At 42.6% G+C, this 17,098-nt stretch overlaps 1 protein-coding gene across 3 annotated transcripts; it reads right to left on the bottom strand.

The window, feature by feature from the left end:
* Positions 1–229: 229 nt before the first annotated feature.
* On the bottom strand, positions 230–17,098 carry LOC308124912 (uncharacterized protein). Of its 3 annotated transcripts, XM_080488297.1 has the most exons (14): positions 16,920–17,098; positions 9,432–9,495; positions 9,096–9,161; positions 7,600–7,650; positions 7,427–7,510; positions 7,166–7,271; positions 7,042–7,056; positions 6,917–6,943; positions 6,386–6,517; positions 4,967–4,993; positions 4,259–4,359; positions 3,698–3,736; positions 2,963–3,016; positions 230–2,285 (listed from the first exon to the last, which is right to left on the bottom strand). In XM_080488297.1, exons 2-14 carry the CDS (start codon positions 9,471–9,473, stop codon positions 2,244–2,246), a joined length of 786 nt encoding a protein of 261 aa, XP_080344423.1. In that variant the 5' UTR covers positions 9,474–9,495; positions 16,920–17,098; the 3' UTR covers positions 230–2,243. The 3 variants fall into 3 exon arrangements, with proteins under 3 accessions (XP_080344423.1, XP_080344425.1, XP_080344424.1); XM_080488299.1 differs by lacking the exon at positions 2,963–3,016; XM_080488298.1 differs by lacking the exon at positions 4,967–4,993.

Raw genomic sequence — 17,098 nt, 5'->3', positions numbered from 1 at the left:
TCAATAAATCTAAGGTAATCTAATACTCAGATGAAGTGACTTAAACCTAAAGAACATGCGGTGTACTCACACCCTGGCCAGATATGCCAAAGTCTTCTGTAAACATATTGTGACTGCAATGACTTCAATAACTCTATTGACACAATACAAATATAAACAAAGAATGCAAAAAAAAACAACAACAAAAGAGCCAAACACAACATTTAAATTTTTTTATTTTATTACAACAGCAAAAAAAAAAAAAAAATGAAGTTAAGAAAAACAATGCCCCCAGACATTAATCTATAACAGATGGAGTGAATCCACTCCTGTACATATACAAACACACAACAAAATCAATAACACATCCGATAAGACAAGACAAGCAAATTCGCTCTGCGATTTACACTAACGACGCCAAAGATGTGTCATCAGGCAGACACAAGAGAAATGAAACGGGTGGGGCTGCAAGTCCTTTTCCTGAAATGATGACCTGACAATACTGTAACTGTGTGACAACACCATTATATTCATAGGTTATTATTTTGTAACTTGCATTATAATGTGTCGTAAAACTAAGCAGGGAGTGTATTTGATCTCGCCTGTTGACTGCTGTTTAGAATGCATTCAATGAATATACTTTATAGAATAATATGTGTCTTATATACAGTCGCATATCTCTCAATATAGAACACAGAAGCAGCAACATTTTTGACCGTCAAAGTTTTTAAGGGAGAAGTCATACAGAATAAGTCTTCACAGCCTTCAACATTTTTCACATTTTAGCATTACCAAGCAAGCTGCTGCTCTAGTTTTTAAATACGATAAAAACGTATAACGACTGGTTGGCTCAACAAAAGATTTTTAATGAATAATCTGCCACATCTTCATCACAATCAAACTGTAGTTTCAGTAGCTTCAAACCAATAAATAGGTGTTAATGGGTCATATTATTCTCTCATCTTTGGCTCAGAAGGTTATTAACGATAAGTTTCATATTTCGATATATATTATCTCGTCCATAAGTGTGATGTTTTACCAACACACCTTTTTTTTTTTTTCTTTCTTTATTTCTTGTTTGTGTGACTCTCTTCATTTGTCTCAATCTTGTCAATTGATTAGCACTACCAGGTGCACCCGACTTCTGGCCGAATAACTTGGTTAGTTTAAGTCTGAGAGACAATTTCTGCTTTGAAATGAAAATGAATTAAATGTCAAAGTGACAATAATTGTTGTCATGGTCACAAAGTTGCTGCTTGGCACCAAAACTACTTGTTGTAGCTCTGAAAATGTTATTACTTTTGAAAACAGATTAAAAACCACCACGTTTATTAATGTTTTTTTTCATTGTGCTATCCTCTCTCTTCAACATTGCTGCTGCAATAATTACTACAACCACTGGAGGGTGCCATGATCTTATTTTTAGACCCTTGAGGGTGAAACTTGGCCATAATCGTGCTTAGTGATATTTAAAAAAAATATAAATTTAAATAAAAAATATTTTATTAGTTATTATTGTGTTTCACATTTTTTCAAAATGCGTTCATGCGTCATATTGAATTTTAGAATATTGACTGGTCGGAAGCTTCAGAAGCTGGTGCCTATACTAAACCGTGTTTTAACAATAAAGTGTAAAGTGGAAGAACACAGCATGCACGTTTAGAGATTTCTCCCACCTTTTGAAGTGGCAGTGTTTCCCTTTCTTTTTTCAATTTGGTACCATGCATACATTCATTTTTATTTCCGATATAATAATTCAAATATAATTTTATCAACCATGTCACATCTTCCTAAAACAACGCAAAGGAAGCGAGTGATGAAGTAACAGACCAATAAACAAGTTGTCACAGTGAAAACGCCTAGTGCACTCTTCTTCTTCCCTATCACTTGTGACACCATTTGTTAGTACCACTGTTTGAACCGCTTCATGGTTGGACGTTGCTTGAGCTCCCCGACAGTCTGTTCCACAGTCTCCCTCCACACACAAAGATACTAAATGTTTGTTTTTTTTAAATAGTGTGGATGTTTAAAATTTAGTTCCCTCCTTAATTTACCCCCTCCCCCCCCTTTTTCTTTTTTAAACAATTAGTTTCTGGATGTTCTCTGGTCGTGAGTTATTTGATGCTTTGTTCATAGTCTGTGCTGTTTGAAATTGAACCAAATCAGTGAATTCTTTCATGTTTTTTCACTAGAAGTATAATGGATTATTGGGATCCCTGTAATCTGTGTTGTGTATGATCCTTATCCTGATGGCCGTCTGGTCTTTACTGCAGACTGCCATTCATCACATTTACAGGTGTTTCAGGCTGTCGGAGACAGAAAAACAAGTGTCAAGTTAGTGACTTTGCACCGGAGGCAATATTTTCCACCTTCTACTACAATGAAAAGTTTAAGACTCATACTTAAGGCCCGATTTACTAAAAGTATAAAATAAAGCACATACACATGGGAATGCTGCAAAGAGGAGGAAGACATTAATGAATACTGAGCACGTGATCCAGACTGTGCAAAATACTAGGAGTTTCTGCTTAGGGACTTATGTGATTTGCATGGTCTTAAAATGTCTGCTTCTGTTTTGAACACGCCGTCATCGCGGTGAGAGGATTTTTCACAGCCGGCTTTCCACAACTTATTTTCAGACTTAACTATCAAATATTGTTTCTGAATCTCCTCCGTTGCACTTCGATTGCCCGCGGCTGAGACTTCATGACGGATCATTGCCCATATTTCCAAAAGCTAAAGTTTCCAACTGTTTTCATTGTCCTGTCAACAAGGTATTTATTCTGAGGTCAATACCTGTAAAATGTACCCAAACTGAGCGCAATTTATTTGGCGAGTATGCAGTTTAACATGCGACGAATGCGTCACCTGCGTTTCTTACTGTTGTCTATTAGGTGTGTTTAGACATCTGCCACAGCCATCACAGTGAAGGTTTGCATACTTTCCATGCGTTAGAATGTCTCCGTGTAGTTTTACCAGTTACCTGTATTAAAACTGCAGACTCATTCCCATTGGCATCTGCCCGGGGGGCCACTAACTAAAAAGAAAAGAAAAGGATACATTGTTGGCACTGTAGGCAACACGGAACAAGTTGGACTCCCAAAGTAAAATCCAGTTGTTGTAGTAGCTGAATATATGAGCAAATACATCCTCCTCCATGTGATGTGATGAGTTCAAGTCCCGCTACCAAAACCAAACGGCAGTAAATTGTGAGTTGTTTCCCTTTGCAAGGCCCCCTTTACACAACAACGCTTTCAGTGAAAACGCATCATGGCGTTCTCGTTTCAGAAGCGAATGGCATTCACACGGCAACAGTTTCGGAAAAAGATGTCCGCTTACACAGAAACAGCCGAAACACTGAAAACTATGTAGTAAGCATGCCAGGCCATGAGTTGGCGCTGTTAGTTGAGACCCATCAACTGGCAGTACATTTCAACTTGTTTTGCAATTATGTCAAATGCCTCACCAAATATCTCATTTTAGATGAAATAGAGAGTGAACAAAGATTTTTAATTTTCTGTCCCCCCCACCAGCATCTTGTAATCTTTGACCTAGCCCACATGCACGAGTGGTTAATCTACAACCCTGCATTGCTTGTTCTTCAACCCCCCGCACCGAGAGCAATCACCCTAACCCTCCAAAGTCCAGTACACAGTAACAACAACATGTGAAAACAATGTGAATCGAGATGGAAAAAGAGAAATATCAGCAAAAGTACCTGCAACTCATTCACCATCCTGAGAGTTCTGATGGTTTCCTGAAACGGGAACGACATGTGTGTTATTGTAACCTGCAAAAAGCACTGAGAGTAAAAGTTTCATTTGCATACCAATGACAACAAACCATCTCGGAAATAACCATGAAAAAAAAAAAAAACGAACGATTGCACCAAAACTGGACCTCAAAAGCGCATGAGAACACGTGTGAGCCGGAAGTTTGGACAAACACACTCAGTCTAAAATGACTCAGGCCCCGTTTACACCACGTTTCAAGTAAACGTGCGTCTTGCCGCCTCTGCAAAATGCTGGCATACTTTTCCCCTCACTTTTACGATTTTCTTCATCTAACCGGTGTTTTGCAGCCGTGTGTGTTTGTTTTTTCCACCGAGTCCTTCTTAACCGGGTAGAATTTGCAGGAAAATTTGCTTCATTCACCAAAACGAATGTCGTTTTCTTGAGACGGATAACATTTAATGTCCCTTCAGGGATTGATCAAGTTCACTCTTTATACATTCAACCGTCATACCTTCAAAAAAACAAAAACATATATATCTACTCACCGACAGTTGCCTGTTCCTTCTCCACGTGTACAGACAAAGAGCCGCCAGCCCCAGGCACACGGTCACAGACAACAGGAAAGCTCTAAACCAACCTGAGTTCACTGTAGAATCAGGCAGATACAGAACAAAAATAAAAAAATAAAAAATGATGTTCAAGCTTCAGTTCGGAAATATCATCATAAGCAATGAGTAACAGTCTGTGAAGCAAATCGACAGATGATGCGCCTCAGAAAATAGTGACTTAAATCAAGAAAACTGAAAACTCTCTGGTGCTGGATTAAGTGTCGGCTTGACCACCATTAAATCTTAACTATTAAAGCTCTGAAAAAAAAAAAAAAAAGGCTTTAAACGACCAAAACTTTAACCTCGCCATTAGATTTTGATTGAAGGACACATATAACAAAAGGATTTTGGTTGCCAATTTAATTTAATTTAATTTAACAAGATTAAAGTTTGAAGTCTGATCATGTCAATATGTAAAATTGTGTAAGTTTAATGCTTCAGTTTAGGAGCTTTCATTTTTATCCACACATGAGCGTTAATGACAGTATTGCTCCAGGCTGTTCAAGTATTTCAAGAGGTGTCATATTGGGTTTGGGATTGGGCTTCATTGGGGGCTTTCTGGGTGTGCTTTCTCTCATAGTCCTAAAACATGTATTTAGGCATTTCACCCCCACACAGAAATACCCAAGATTGAATGAGACTCACCTGTACTATTGTTGTTTGAAATGTGGCCTGTGAGAAAAATACAGGACAAAATCTTATGACTATTTTCACGCAGGCGCATACGGATCTTTCAGAAAAACGGAAAACTCAACAGAAACGTGCGGGATTAACTGGCTACCGAGTGCACGGATCCCTTCAAATAGTGGAAGAAATTCATTTTGGGGCTCACTAAATATTTAAAATATTGCATTTTAGAGTCAATAAACTCAAAATCACACAAAATCAATGGAAGAAAACAACTAGGGATGTCCCGATCCGATCGGTAGATATCGGATCGGGGCCGATATTAGTGATTTGTGAGTGATTGGGGATTGGCAAATCCAGCCGATCACCTCGCCGATCTAAAAACAAACAAACCGCGGTGCTCAACGTCACCTAATAACCACAACAATCACGGACTAGAAGCTCCGGTCGAGCTGCAGAAGCTAGAAGCAGGCGGAGCGGGGCCATAGACCTATAAAACTAGAGCTATATATAGTGGTTTATGTGTTTATGTGCAGAGGTCTACTTCAAAATTTCTAAGTGGTCTGTCTTCTTCTGCTTTTTTATTGTGTTTGGTGAGTCACAGCGCCCCTAAAGGCCTGGCATGTGTACTACATGCCCTGAAGCCTTGTGTTGAGCCGTGTTCATAGTGAGGTGTGGACGGTTTTTTGGGAGAAGGCCAGGGAGAAAAAAGATCGTTTTTTTCGTCGTGTGGATGTACCCTCAGTTTACAACAACAACTAAAGAGAAAGAGAAGAATTTTGATTCAATAAGTGAGTTTTACAATCATTTCTAGCCAAACAAAGCTTCTGCCAATAGTGCTTTTAGCTTCAGACATCTTAGTTGCTCCAAAAATAGACTATTGAGTATATTTGCAATAGCAATGTGAGTATCGGATCGGGAAAGTATCGGTATCGGCCGATACTCAATTCTGAAAAATCGGATCGGTATCGGGGGCAAAAAAGTGTGATCGGGACATCCCTAAAAACAACCTACTTTCATTTTAACATCGTCTGGATTCTAAAATAAAAATGACAGCAGATAAAAGAAACTACGTTGAAAGAGGTCTCAGACGTCGTTAGAAGCAGCTGGGGTTTTATTGTGCCGGGAGTTAATGGCTTTATGGACATAATGACACACTAAATTAACTTTTTTCCCGTTCCTGTTGAATGAGCAGCCGCACACTCTCCAGACGAGGTTTTTTCACCTTAAGAACCATTTGAATCAATTCATTCAACCGCTGGCTGGATGTTATGATGCCAGTTAAAGTGTTGCGCAGCAGAAATGACTGTGTGTCCACCAAAAGCCTGGAAATGACCTGCAGCGTGCACATGAGGGGCGTTTTAAAAATGTACGTCGCTTTCTGTGACTGTGGAACAGTCGTAGTGAATCACGTGACGTGCCGGACGCGCAGCTTACCGTCGTTTGAGCCGTGTGCATTTGTTGATGTGGCGCCTGTCGATGTGGACGGCTGCACCGATGTGGCGTTCGGCTCCAATGGAGCGGCCGTCCTTTCTGGAAGTGTTGTCGGCGTCGCTATTGTTGTTGAATCTAAAATGGCAGACAGTTCAGTCAGTGCAGAGCGTTAAAAAAAAAACCCCCAAAGAGGCACAGTCATCGCTTCACGTTCACGGGAGAGAAGATACGATTGATTTTTCCCCTACGCGCCTCGGCCGGTTCACAAAACTATCAACCAGACACACACATTTGGTTTTTCAAACTCCATTGCAGCGTATTTCACAATTACAATTAACAATTAAAAAAAAAAAAAAGAAAAAGTAAACTGCGATAAACTGGTTACAACAAAATAAACCTGCAACCTCTTTTAACAGTGTACTTACTGTTTCACATTTCAAAAAGTGCCAATAAAAAGACCTAATCTGTACTATAACATAAATATCAGAAATATCATTCAGCCAGTTTGACTTTTAAACACAAGACGTTACTTACGGTGAGGTGAGGATGGGCATACAACATCTGAAAGGTAAATATTTACAGAAGATAATGAAGATAACCTGAAGCCACAGCAGGATTTCTTCATAACAAATGCAGGTTCTGCTGGATGTTGTACTCACCGAAGCCTTGACAAGCTGCAAAAGCACAAAACAGAGACGTGAGAGGTTGTGGCGGCGGAAAAAAAAACAAACGGTGCGTATTGTGATGACTCATGAAAGCGCCTTTCGGCTGGCTGAGCGTTACCGTCCGTTGATAAGTTAAGGTGGGCGGCCATCTTGCACATGAAGATATAGTAAGAGACACTCTGGTCCGATTCCCCGTCACACTTTGGATGTATTCCTTTACCTTCCTGTGAACAGACGGCATGTTGAGCAAGTTAATACATCATCCAGATGCATTACGGGGGAATTAGACGGGCCGCACAACAACAACAACAACAACAACAACAACAACACTATTTCCTTCAGTTCTTTGTTACAAGTTCAAGTTGGGCTGAACACTCACTTCCACTCCCAAGCAATGATCCAGAACGAAGCAAAAAAGCTCATTATCTGGGCATTTTCTCCCGAGACTGCACTCGAGTTGATCCTGCAATGAGAGGAGCGTCGAGTCAAACGCATTTTTTCGCATCTGCATATATCTGACTGAATCGTCTTCCTGGTTATATTTTCACTCACCTTGGGATCTTTAGTCTTTATGAGCATAATATTTTCCATCAGATTTGTTTTCTTGAAAGCAAGAAAAAAAAACAAAAACAAAACACTAATTAAGCTTTTCTTCCTTTTTTTTTTTTTAAATGAGACGTAAATAATAATAATACGGTAACAATTAATGTCTATTACTACCAGAACTCATTGGTCTGAATGTAACCCAGCCGTCATATTACAAGGATCATAATAATAAAGTTTTGAAGTTGACGTCTGACGTGTTCCTCGTGACGTTCCGATACAGAACTCGGCATAACATGGGCAGTAGATCCCGAGAACGAGACAAATCCACTTTTACAGACCGATGTTGAGGCGGATCTCTTTTGTTCCGACTAATAATTTTGGAATGGAGTAATTCCAAGTGCCATTTATAAGAAAGTCTTTGTCTATTATCAGGAAGGGCAACAGGAAAAAAAACGGTTTCAGCTGAAAGGTCTAAAGGCTTCTAAGACATTTCTGCGAATTTTAAAGCCGTTTTAGCTCAAACGAGCAACATAATAAGCAGACCTGGAATAAATCTTACATATTTGATGAAAAATCTGTTTACACAACCTTTTTGACGTCTGCTGAACGGCCCAATTATGAAGGATTGCAATGAATCCTTCTTAATTAAATCTCTGCTTCTTCATGTTTCACTTTGCCAATGCAACAGTTCATCTAATAACAATCTATTTCAATACGAATGAAATCGGGCACTTTCCCATTCGAAATGATGAGGATAGTCAATTCCTTTCTGAAGAACAAGTCATGAGTGGGTCAAATTTGATCACGTAATATTGAATGATCTAATGAAAATCATATTGCTAATCAATAAGATGAATGTAATTAATACGTTTCTGTTTAGTTTCTCAAGTTTCAAAATCCACCCCCACCCACACTTGATTTAGACATTTCACAGAAACGGACAGAGGTTACTCAGATCTGTCTGGTATGGAGTTATTCTACTTTCTCCAAATGACTAAAAACCTACAGTGGAGGACTTTTAGGTTTCGATATGATGAACATCGGCTTCATTTGCTCTCTTGTCAAACAAGTTGAAACGATCCAGATTTAAGCCCATCATCATCATCATCATCATCATCATCATCGTCGTCGTCGTCGTTCCAACTCAGGCTGAATGAATACATCCTTCATGAGAGCAAGTCAATTTAACTGTGTTACCAAATCCTAACGGCTCAGGTGAGTCATTCTGCTGGGAGTTCCCAAAAAAAAAAAAAAAAAAAAGGAGCTGAAGAGAATTTATGTTCAATTTCAAAACTTCAAAAGTAGCAAAGCAGCAAGTTACTTTGCAGCTTTGCAAGTATTTGAAAGACACAACGAGAAACAATTAAATGACCGTCGACACAGATGCGTCAAAGTAGAATTTTGGATGATAGAGATTTTATTAAATTTTTTTTTTAAATCACTTTTATGACACAAAAAATTGTCTATATTTAGCAAATGACAACAAAAAGATGAATACATACCAAGTCGTCGAATTGAAAATAATGATGACAGTCTTCCTTTGAATGTTTAACGGTGATCAGAAGTGCCTGATATACCAGAAAAAAAGTTTGAAAATCACATTATATTGAATACGCATAAAAAGATGAAGTTGCTTCGTATCAGTTATTAACAAATCCAACCCTTTATGCGCAGTCCGCCATGTTAACTATATTCGAACCCATTACATTTCCCCCACATATCAGAAGCTTGGGCAATTAAAAGAATGCTGACGCGGCGCAATTTGGCAGCTATTTCTCAAAATAGAATCAGGGATGACACACACTGTACAAACGCTTCGGTGGAAACAACGAACGCACCAAGAGAGACAGGGGGCTGATTTTGTTCATCCAGGGTGCCATGACGCCACCATTCAGGATTCACCTGTGATGAAGAAAACGCACGTCACATTTATAGAGCTACTATCACTAAACCACAAACATACAGACATCCAAAAATCCTGCATGTCGCAGTGTGATAGATCTTTACCACAGATTAAATCTACAAAGCGAGAGTCACATTTTCGCCTCCCCGCAACTTTTGAATTGCATATCATTAAATATGTGGGGCAAGTTCGCCACATCAGAGTGGAAAGTAAAGACACGACTAAAGCAAAAAAAACAAACTACAACATTCCCATCTGTTTGGAAGCCCATAAAAGTTCATCATATAACATGATCATCATCAGAACCCTCCCTGCCTTACCTCACCTTATATTACCCCACAATAGGGAACAGTGGGGCGGTGCCTAGGTGGGGGGTCCAGGCTACTTAATTGCGGTCTGGGTCCTCCCCCGACTTTGCACCACCCACAATTTTAACCACACTTAGTCATGCAGGGTCTTGAGGGGGTAAGCCGCTTTCGGGGTTCTGCCGCTTGTCAGCGGTAGAACGCCCGGGCCCCGCTACCCCCCAATTTTAAACCGCACCATAGACACACACATCGCATCCACCTTTTCAAAACACAAAAACACACCCTTACATACATCCAACACACATATAGGGCAGGGGAAGGGCGGGAGACGTGGCTCCCCCCAGCACCTCCGGCTGGGGTCCCGCCCCGGCCCGGGGTGAGTGCGGCTGGAGTGCGGGGGGCGCGCTCCCTCGGGCGTGGCGCTTGTGGGGGGGCTGGGGTGCGGTGCTCCTTCTCCACTTGCTGTTGGATTGGTGGAGGTTGGGATACCGCGGTGGCCGGGAGGGGGCCCGGCCGGCGGCCTGAGGGTGCGAGAGTCATCACTCCCTCCCCCGTTCCGTGTGTGTGTGTGTGTGTGTGTGTGTGTGTGTGTGTGTGTGTGTATGTGTGCGGGGTGGGTCATGGGTTGGGTTTCCCAATCAAGACCCGGGGGGAGGGGTTATGGGGCGGGTGGAATATGAGGCTCCTGGGGGTGTAGAGTTGACTGTTCTCCGACCGGGGCCTGCGCCGGACTTCGCTTTCCTGGGTCTGGGGGCGGGGCTGGTCCGGGGCGCGGCGGCTGGGGCCGTCTCTGCCTTGCCGGGTTGGGGGGGGGCGGTGGGTGGGCCTGTTCCCGGGGGTGCGGTGGGACTCGCCGCCGGGGTTGGGGGGGCTCTCGGCCCGCTCGGCCCGGGGGCCCTGCTCCGGCCTTTTCTCGGCTTGGCGGCTTGGGTCGGGGCCTGGGGCCCTGTGCCCTTTGTCCTTCTCTTGTGGGCCCCTCTTGCCTGGGGGGGATTCCTCTCTGCATTCTCCGTCGGGTGCTTTTTGGGCGGGGGCGGGGCTCTCTGGGGTGGTTCGCTGGGGTCTCCCCGGGCCTGGGGGGCTTCTGTCTGCTGGGGTGGCGGTGTCCGGGCGCGGTGGCCTCGGACCCCGGGGTGTCACCACGGGTCCCCCCACAACAGTTCCGGCCACACCCAGTGGACAAGCCACACACACTCACACACACATACACGCACACACACACACTTTCACTCCTCACGAAAGGTGCTTCTGAAGTTGCTTGTTGTCTGTCATCATTTGCTCAAACTTTAAAAATCATGTTCCTCTTTTGTTGTTGCCTCTTTGTTATTTCATGTTCCTGCTTCACGTTACTGTCTAGATAGAGCTGCTCAGGCTGGTTAAATCTAGGAAATCATCTTACTGTCTAGATAGAGCTGCTCAGGCTGGTTAAATCTAGGAAATCATCTTACTGTCTAGATAGAGCTGCTCAGGCTGGTTAATCTAGAAAATCATCTTACTGTCTAGATAGAGCTGCTCAGGCTGGTTCAATCTAATAACAGTTGGAAAGTATTTGGATGAGTGTGATTATTGCAAATAATATATGTAGCACAACAAGGACATTGTATGTTATCCCCTTCCCCCCTCCCCCCTCCCCCCTCACCCCTCCCCCCTCGACTTTCTTCTCTCTCTTCTCTTCTCTCTCTCTTTGTGCGTTCCCCCCCGGTCGTGTACGGCAGCCATGCCATCTTCTGACGGAGAAGGCAACAGGAGGAGACTCCAGGTCTCTCCCTGTTGCACGACCAAAAACTGTTCTGACTCCGAAGGCTCTCAATCACATCATATTGTTGGCCCAAGCTGCCGAACAGGACAAGGGCAAAAAAAAAAAAAGAGAGAAAAAAAAACATGATCACCAATTTCTAACTTTTTAAAATGAAATCCACATATATTTTTCACACTGATGTACAGTAATCTGCATAAGAAAATAACGTTGCTTTCGGATTACAAAAACTGGTTTCCGATGACAGGCACGTACGTTGACGCAAGGTCACACACTGGTTCATGGGAGTCTGGATGTTGTTGTGAATCCATCTTAAAGTGTCCACCTGTGTGGTTTGCCTGTCCATAAAGTACCACGTGTCAAATAATCACATTGTTCTGGAACTCAACTAAAACTCTTTCGGACAGACGAACCGGATTTACGGTTGAATGGTGCATTATTTTTGAATGAAATAAGGAGAAAAGGGGGAAAACGACCATGCTTTGCTGAAGACAAACTTGAATTCAGACCTTATTTCAACTTTTATTATGAAAATATGTTCTGAAAAGAGGGTGCTGTTCACTTGTGTTCCAATTGTTTCCACTGTTTTCCACTCGATGTTGTTGTCTTTTACTTGCTGCATTCCATTGCTTTGGTCTCACATCCACAGGTTTATTTTCCAACTGTAACATTTTTGTAACAAGTTCCTCCTCTTGTTGTGCTGTTTGTTTGTCAGTGCAATGAGGAAGTATGAACTCTTGGGCAGTGGGGTTTAAAGCTTGTCCATCCTTTGCTCCAATTTTATTGCAGGTACTCTTTGTTTTTGAGTTTGCTTGTGACTGGCACTCTTCATTTGCATCATAAATTTCCATTATTGCTTCTGATGCAGCCAGTTCTGCTTCCAGGTCAAGCATTTCTCTTCTTCTTCTTAGTTTTGCTTCCTCTTGTTCAATAGCATGTCGCTTTTTTAGGACCTTGACACGAGCCAAAACTGCAGCTCTTTCTGCTGCTGCCTTTAGTTTAGCAGATGAAGCACTGGACCTGTTGCTTTTCCGGCTGCTTCTACTGCTTACATTTGACACACTGTCTTCTGCAGAGAGTTCATTTTCACCATTTTGATTTCGCTGTGTGTTTGAATTCATTTGTGTTTCTTTTTCAGTTTGAGAAAGCCATTCATTGACACATGAAAAACACTCATTGTTTGGGATTATTTTTGCTCTAAACCATATTTCATGTTTTTCACCATCTTCAACAGACAATAGACCCTTCAAAGAATCATGAACCCTTTTAGAATCATCACACATCATTTTCAGTTCATCAAGAGCATCCATCACCTTTGTTTTATCACCATTTGACATAAACTCATTCAATTCCCTTCTAATGTTACAGGCTTTATTTAGTTTAGATTTTCTAGTATTTTGTAATTTATCAAGTTTTTCAGAAAAAGCCTTTTCTGTTAATTTAACAGTACGTTTTTCAGTTACCACATTATTAGTACTTTGTTCATTTTCAATGTCCGTGTCCGTCGTCAACGCGCACGCTCCCTCCATTGTAGCGACGTGGCGAAAAGTTCAGTTCAGGTGAGCGCACTGAAAGTAGGTCAACGAGTCACGTGACTCAACGCGATGACGTAATGCTCCGTTTTGATTTTACCGCGCGGGATATAATCACCAATGCATTGGGTTTTTGTGTGCACACATTTTGGCCATCGATGGTGTAGCGCTACACATACCTCTCGTTGGGCGCCTTTTATTCATAAATCCAAGCGATCGTCTACGCAGCTCCCTGATCCAACAGCTCCCGGCACTAGCCCCGTCGTTAGCAACCACACGGCTAACTACGGTGCGATCCGTCATCCCGGGCTGCTCGTCCACACATCAGCTCCCACGATCGTTCCACGACGTCTCCCCAAGGTAGGTCTTGCTTCTGGCTCTTTAATCGGGCAGGTTTTTGACAATATACCAGCCACCCAATACTGGGCTGGTGAGCTGTTGCCTCGGTAGGTGGGTCTGTTTACCTTTTTTGCTTTGTGTCCATCAATTGAGTCCAACGCTCCGGTAAGATATAAACAATCTCTTTGTTTCAGTTAAGTTCTTCAGTTCAATTCTCCAGAGCACAAACCAGAAGTATTTTCCGTTAAACTCCGCCAGAGCGGTCAAAAACCTGTGTGCCCTTCCGGGGTCAACACCTGTCTCCTCCTTCATTGCCCCAATCTATATGCGCATGACGTCAGTGACACACCCACACAGGTCAAACATTTGTACACAATCCAATATCACATTTGGCTCCTACAGTCCTCATTGGGAAGTTTCCCGCAATTCCGATTTTTTTTTTTGGGAGATTCCGACGAGGAAACAGATGTTCACGGTCATAGAGCCAGTTTGATCAGAATCACAGCCCCTGAAATGCAAATCCAACGCATGTTGATGGTGAAACCGCTGTACGAAAACACAAACGCCGAACTCGTTCCCATTGCCAACGGCAACAACAACAACCCACACACAATCCCACTCAGCAGATAAATGAGTGTTTGATTTCATGATGAAGGCATTCCAACAACCAGGAAGTGACCCTCTTCATCGCCGACACGACCCATTTGGGAGCCGCAGCTCGTGAACTCTATTTTACCTGAGTGAGAATCAGGGAGATCGATGAGTGAGACTTCAACTTGCATAACCTCGATCCACGGGGCCCACGCAAACACAAAGCTGCATTGTTTCTACTTTAACTGGCAGATAGACGAGGGGAAAACAAATCAAACTTATGTTCCAAACCCAATCTAAGGAGGTTTGTAATTTTATACATACAGACCGGCCGGGCAGTTACAACTGCCACATCTGGTGTCGATAAGGAATCATGAGACAATTGCATAGTTGTGTATCTGATTGCATCATCCATTTCCTGAGCACAACAGACGCCGCAACACCGAAAGACATGCACGGTGAATCAATAGGCTGATTCTCTTTCACCGTCAATCGCGCTAAAATCTTTTATCCAAGAGGCCGTCCACACGAGGACGCCAGATCAGCTAAACGAGCTGCTTTTGGCCGATCATCCACCCGAGGGGGTTTTAGGAGCCTGAAGACTTTTTTTTTTTTTCAACGCAGTTCCCAGAGTGGGGAAATTCTAAAACCCTGGCATGTGCCGTTCACACCCCTAGTGTGGACGGTAAAATCTGTGTCTCCGGTTGCATCTAAAGGGGGGGAGGCAGATATTTACCTCACAATCCGTGACGTGGCGTTTTTTTCCCCAGATTTCTGATTGGCTGTCATGGCTTCATGCTTCTCGTTACACTGCCCCCTACAGGTTTGGCATGCTCATAGCAGCTCTAGACCAGGTGTATAACCAGGTCCGTGTAAATGAAGATTTTTTTTGAAGGTGGAGGTGGGAAATGTCCGTTTTTGAAAAAAAAAAATCCAGGTACGCGTAAACGTGGCCTCAACCTGTGGTCTGGTGCCGTACAGTAAGACGCGTTCGCGGGCACGGACGGTGAGTGAGGTTTGCATTTAACAATTACTCTTATAAGTACCTGGGTGTTCACCTGAACAATAAACTGGACTGGTCCAACAATACCCAAGCTCTCTACAAGAAGGGCCAGAGCAGACTCCATCTGCTGCGGAGACTCGGGTCCTTTGGAGTGCAGGGGGCGCTCCTGAGGACCTTTTATAACTCAGTGGTGGCATCAGCCATTTTCTATGGAGTGGTCTGCTGGAGCAGCAGCACTACTCTGTCCTGGGCTGGCCCCTGGACCCTGTGGAGGTGGTGGGAGACAGGAGGATGTTGAGGAAGCTTTCATCCCTGATGGAGACCGTCTCCCACCACCCTACATGGTACCGTCACATCACTGGGCAGCTCCTTCAGTGACAGGCTTCACCACCCGCGGTGTCTGAAGGAGAGATAGCGCCGGTCCTTCCTCCCTGCTGCAGTCAGACTCTTCAACCAAGCCTGCTCCCAGTAGACCACTGACACACCACAACCGGACAATATCACTCCACTCCAACTGGGCAATAAGTGGTGCAGTAACAATAATAATCTATAAAAAACGGATTTAATATGTGCAATACATCCACCCCCATATTCTGTACATGTCCACACTTATAGGCACCGTGTGCATGTTTTTATTATATTGTATTTTTATCTGCTTTTTTAGTTTCTGCTATGTGTGCTTCTTTCTCTTTACTATCCTGTTGTACCACTGCAAATTTCTCCACATGTGAAATAAATAAAGGATATCTTATCTTATCTTACATAGGAAAACTATCTAGTGTTGCATTCAAGTTTCATAACTTCAATTTAAAAGGATAGACATTTTTGATAGATTTGAATCATTTTGGCCATTTTATTTTCCAGCCTATTCTTCAAAATTCACTTTTTTTTAAAAAATGTATTTATCTTCATTTAGCTCCATATTCTAATGTTATAGGGTAATTTAGATATTTCAATTCGTACTTTACTCGTTTTAACTTTTTTTCCCCCTCGCATTCTCTAGTAACTTTACCCATTTTGTCGTTTTTCCGTATTTTTGCCGTTTTCTTCTTCAAACAATTTTGTCCACTTTTTTTTTTTTTTGTTTCTTTCAAACTGATTTTAGCCGTTTTACTTGTTTCGCCCTCTTCGATGTTTATTTAAACGATCACCAACAAAAACTCACTAAAGTCAAATAAAAAGTCTTGGAATACATTTCAGGGGGTTAAAAGAGTCATTTTTAAGTCAGTTTCTTGCTTTGCATGTTAATGATTTTGCTGTGCACGTGAAGCAACAACTTATATCGTCTGCCTCTCTCTCTCTCTCTCTCTCTCCCTCTTGTCTGCCTCTCTCTCGCTCTCCCTCTTCTATTCCTCTCTCTCCCATGTACTTTCTCCCCCCACCCAGTCAAGACGGATGGTCCGCCCCACGGCTTCTTCCTGAAGAAGGAGTTTTTATGAACTTCTCTTCCTGCGAGGCACTTTTACCTGGCCACTGTTGCTTGCTACATCTGCTTGCTTTGGAAGGGTTTAGTTGGGTTCTGTTGGCCTCTATCATTTGTAAGAGCGCTTTGAGATGTCTGCTGATAAACATAAAACTGAATTGAAATTATTATTATTTTTTTTTAATCATTATCACCATATCAAGATGTTGCGAAACCCGCAATAATTGACGTTTCCATGCGTTCACGCTCAGAATGAAAAACTGCAGTGACCACTGCTCAAGTTAAATACTGCAGCTCAGATACATCATCACGATACACGCATGTTTACCTCATATCGTCTCGAATGTGCTTTAAAAAAAAAAATATATATATATATATATATATATATATATATAATAATAAAAAATCCAATCAACGAACTAAGCCGACCATGACGGTGTGTTTTTGCATGTTGCCGCTGATCGGACTCACGAGCCTGGGTTTGGTTCCGCACAGATTGACGCCAGCCTGCAGCGTCCGTCCGTCCGGTCCTGTCTGGAGGGTGGTTCGGGTTCCGGCTGGCAGCAGCTTCACCCACAATCCTCACCTCCCGTCGGGGTCCTTAGGCTCCACTAGAAACGACTTTCTCTAGTGGGAGCCACACTGGTCTG

Source organism: Lipophrys pholis (assembly GCF_963383615.2).
Source record: "Lipophrys pholis genome assembly, chromosome: 19".
In the NCBI taxonomy this organism is placed as follows: Eukaryota; Metazoa; Chordata; class Actinopteri; order Blenniiformes; family Blenniidae; genus Lipophrys; species Lipophrys pholis.
The sequence above is the reverse complement of the archived record's forward strand: the minus strand, read 5'-3'. Positions and strand labels throughout refer to the sequence as shown.

What these genes read in the sequence shown, in the direction of transcription:
- LOC308124912 (XM_080488297.1), bottom strand. Translation starts at nt 9,473, where the DNA reads ATGGCACCCTGGATGAACAAAATCAGCCCCCTGTCTCTCTTG. An exon ending in TTCAAACAACAATAGTACAG is followed by an intron (nt 4,360 to 4,966) that starts GTGAGTCTCATT and finishes CTGATTCTACAG; the next exon opens with TGAACTCAGGTTGGTTTAGA. An exon ending in AGTCTGCAGTTTTAATACAG is followed by an intron (nt 2,286 to 2,962) that starts GTAACTGGTAAA and finishes TGTCTCCGACAG; the next exon opens with CCTGAAACACCTGTAAATGT.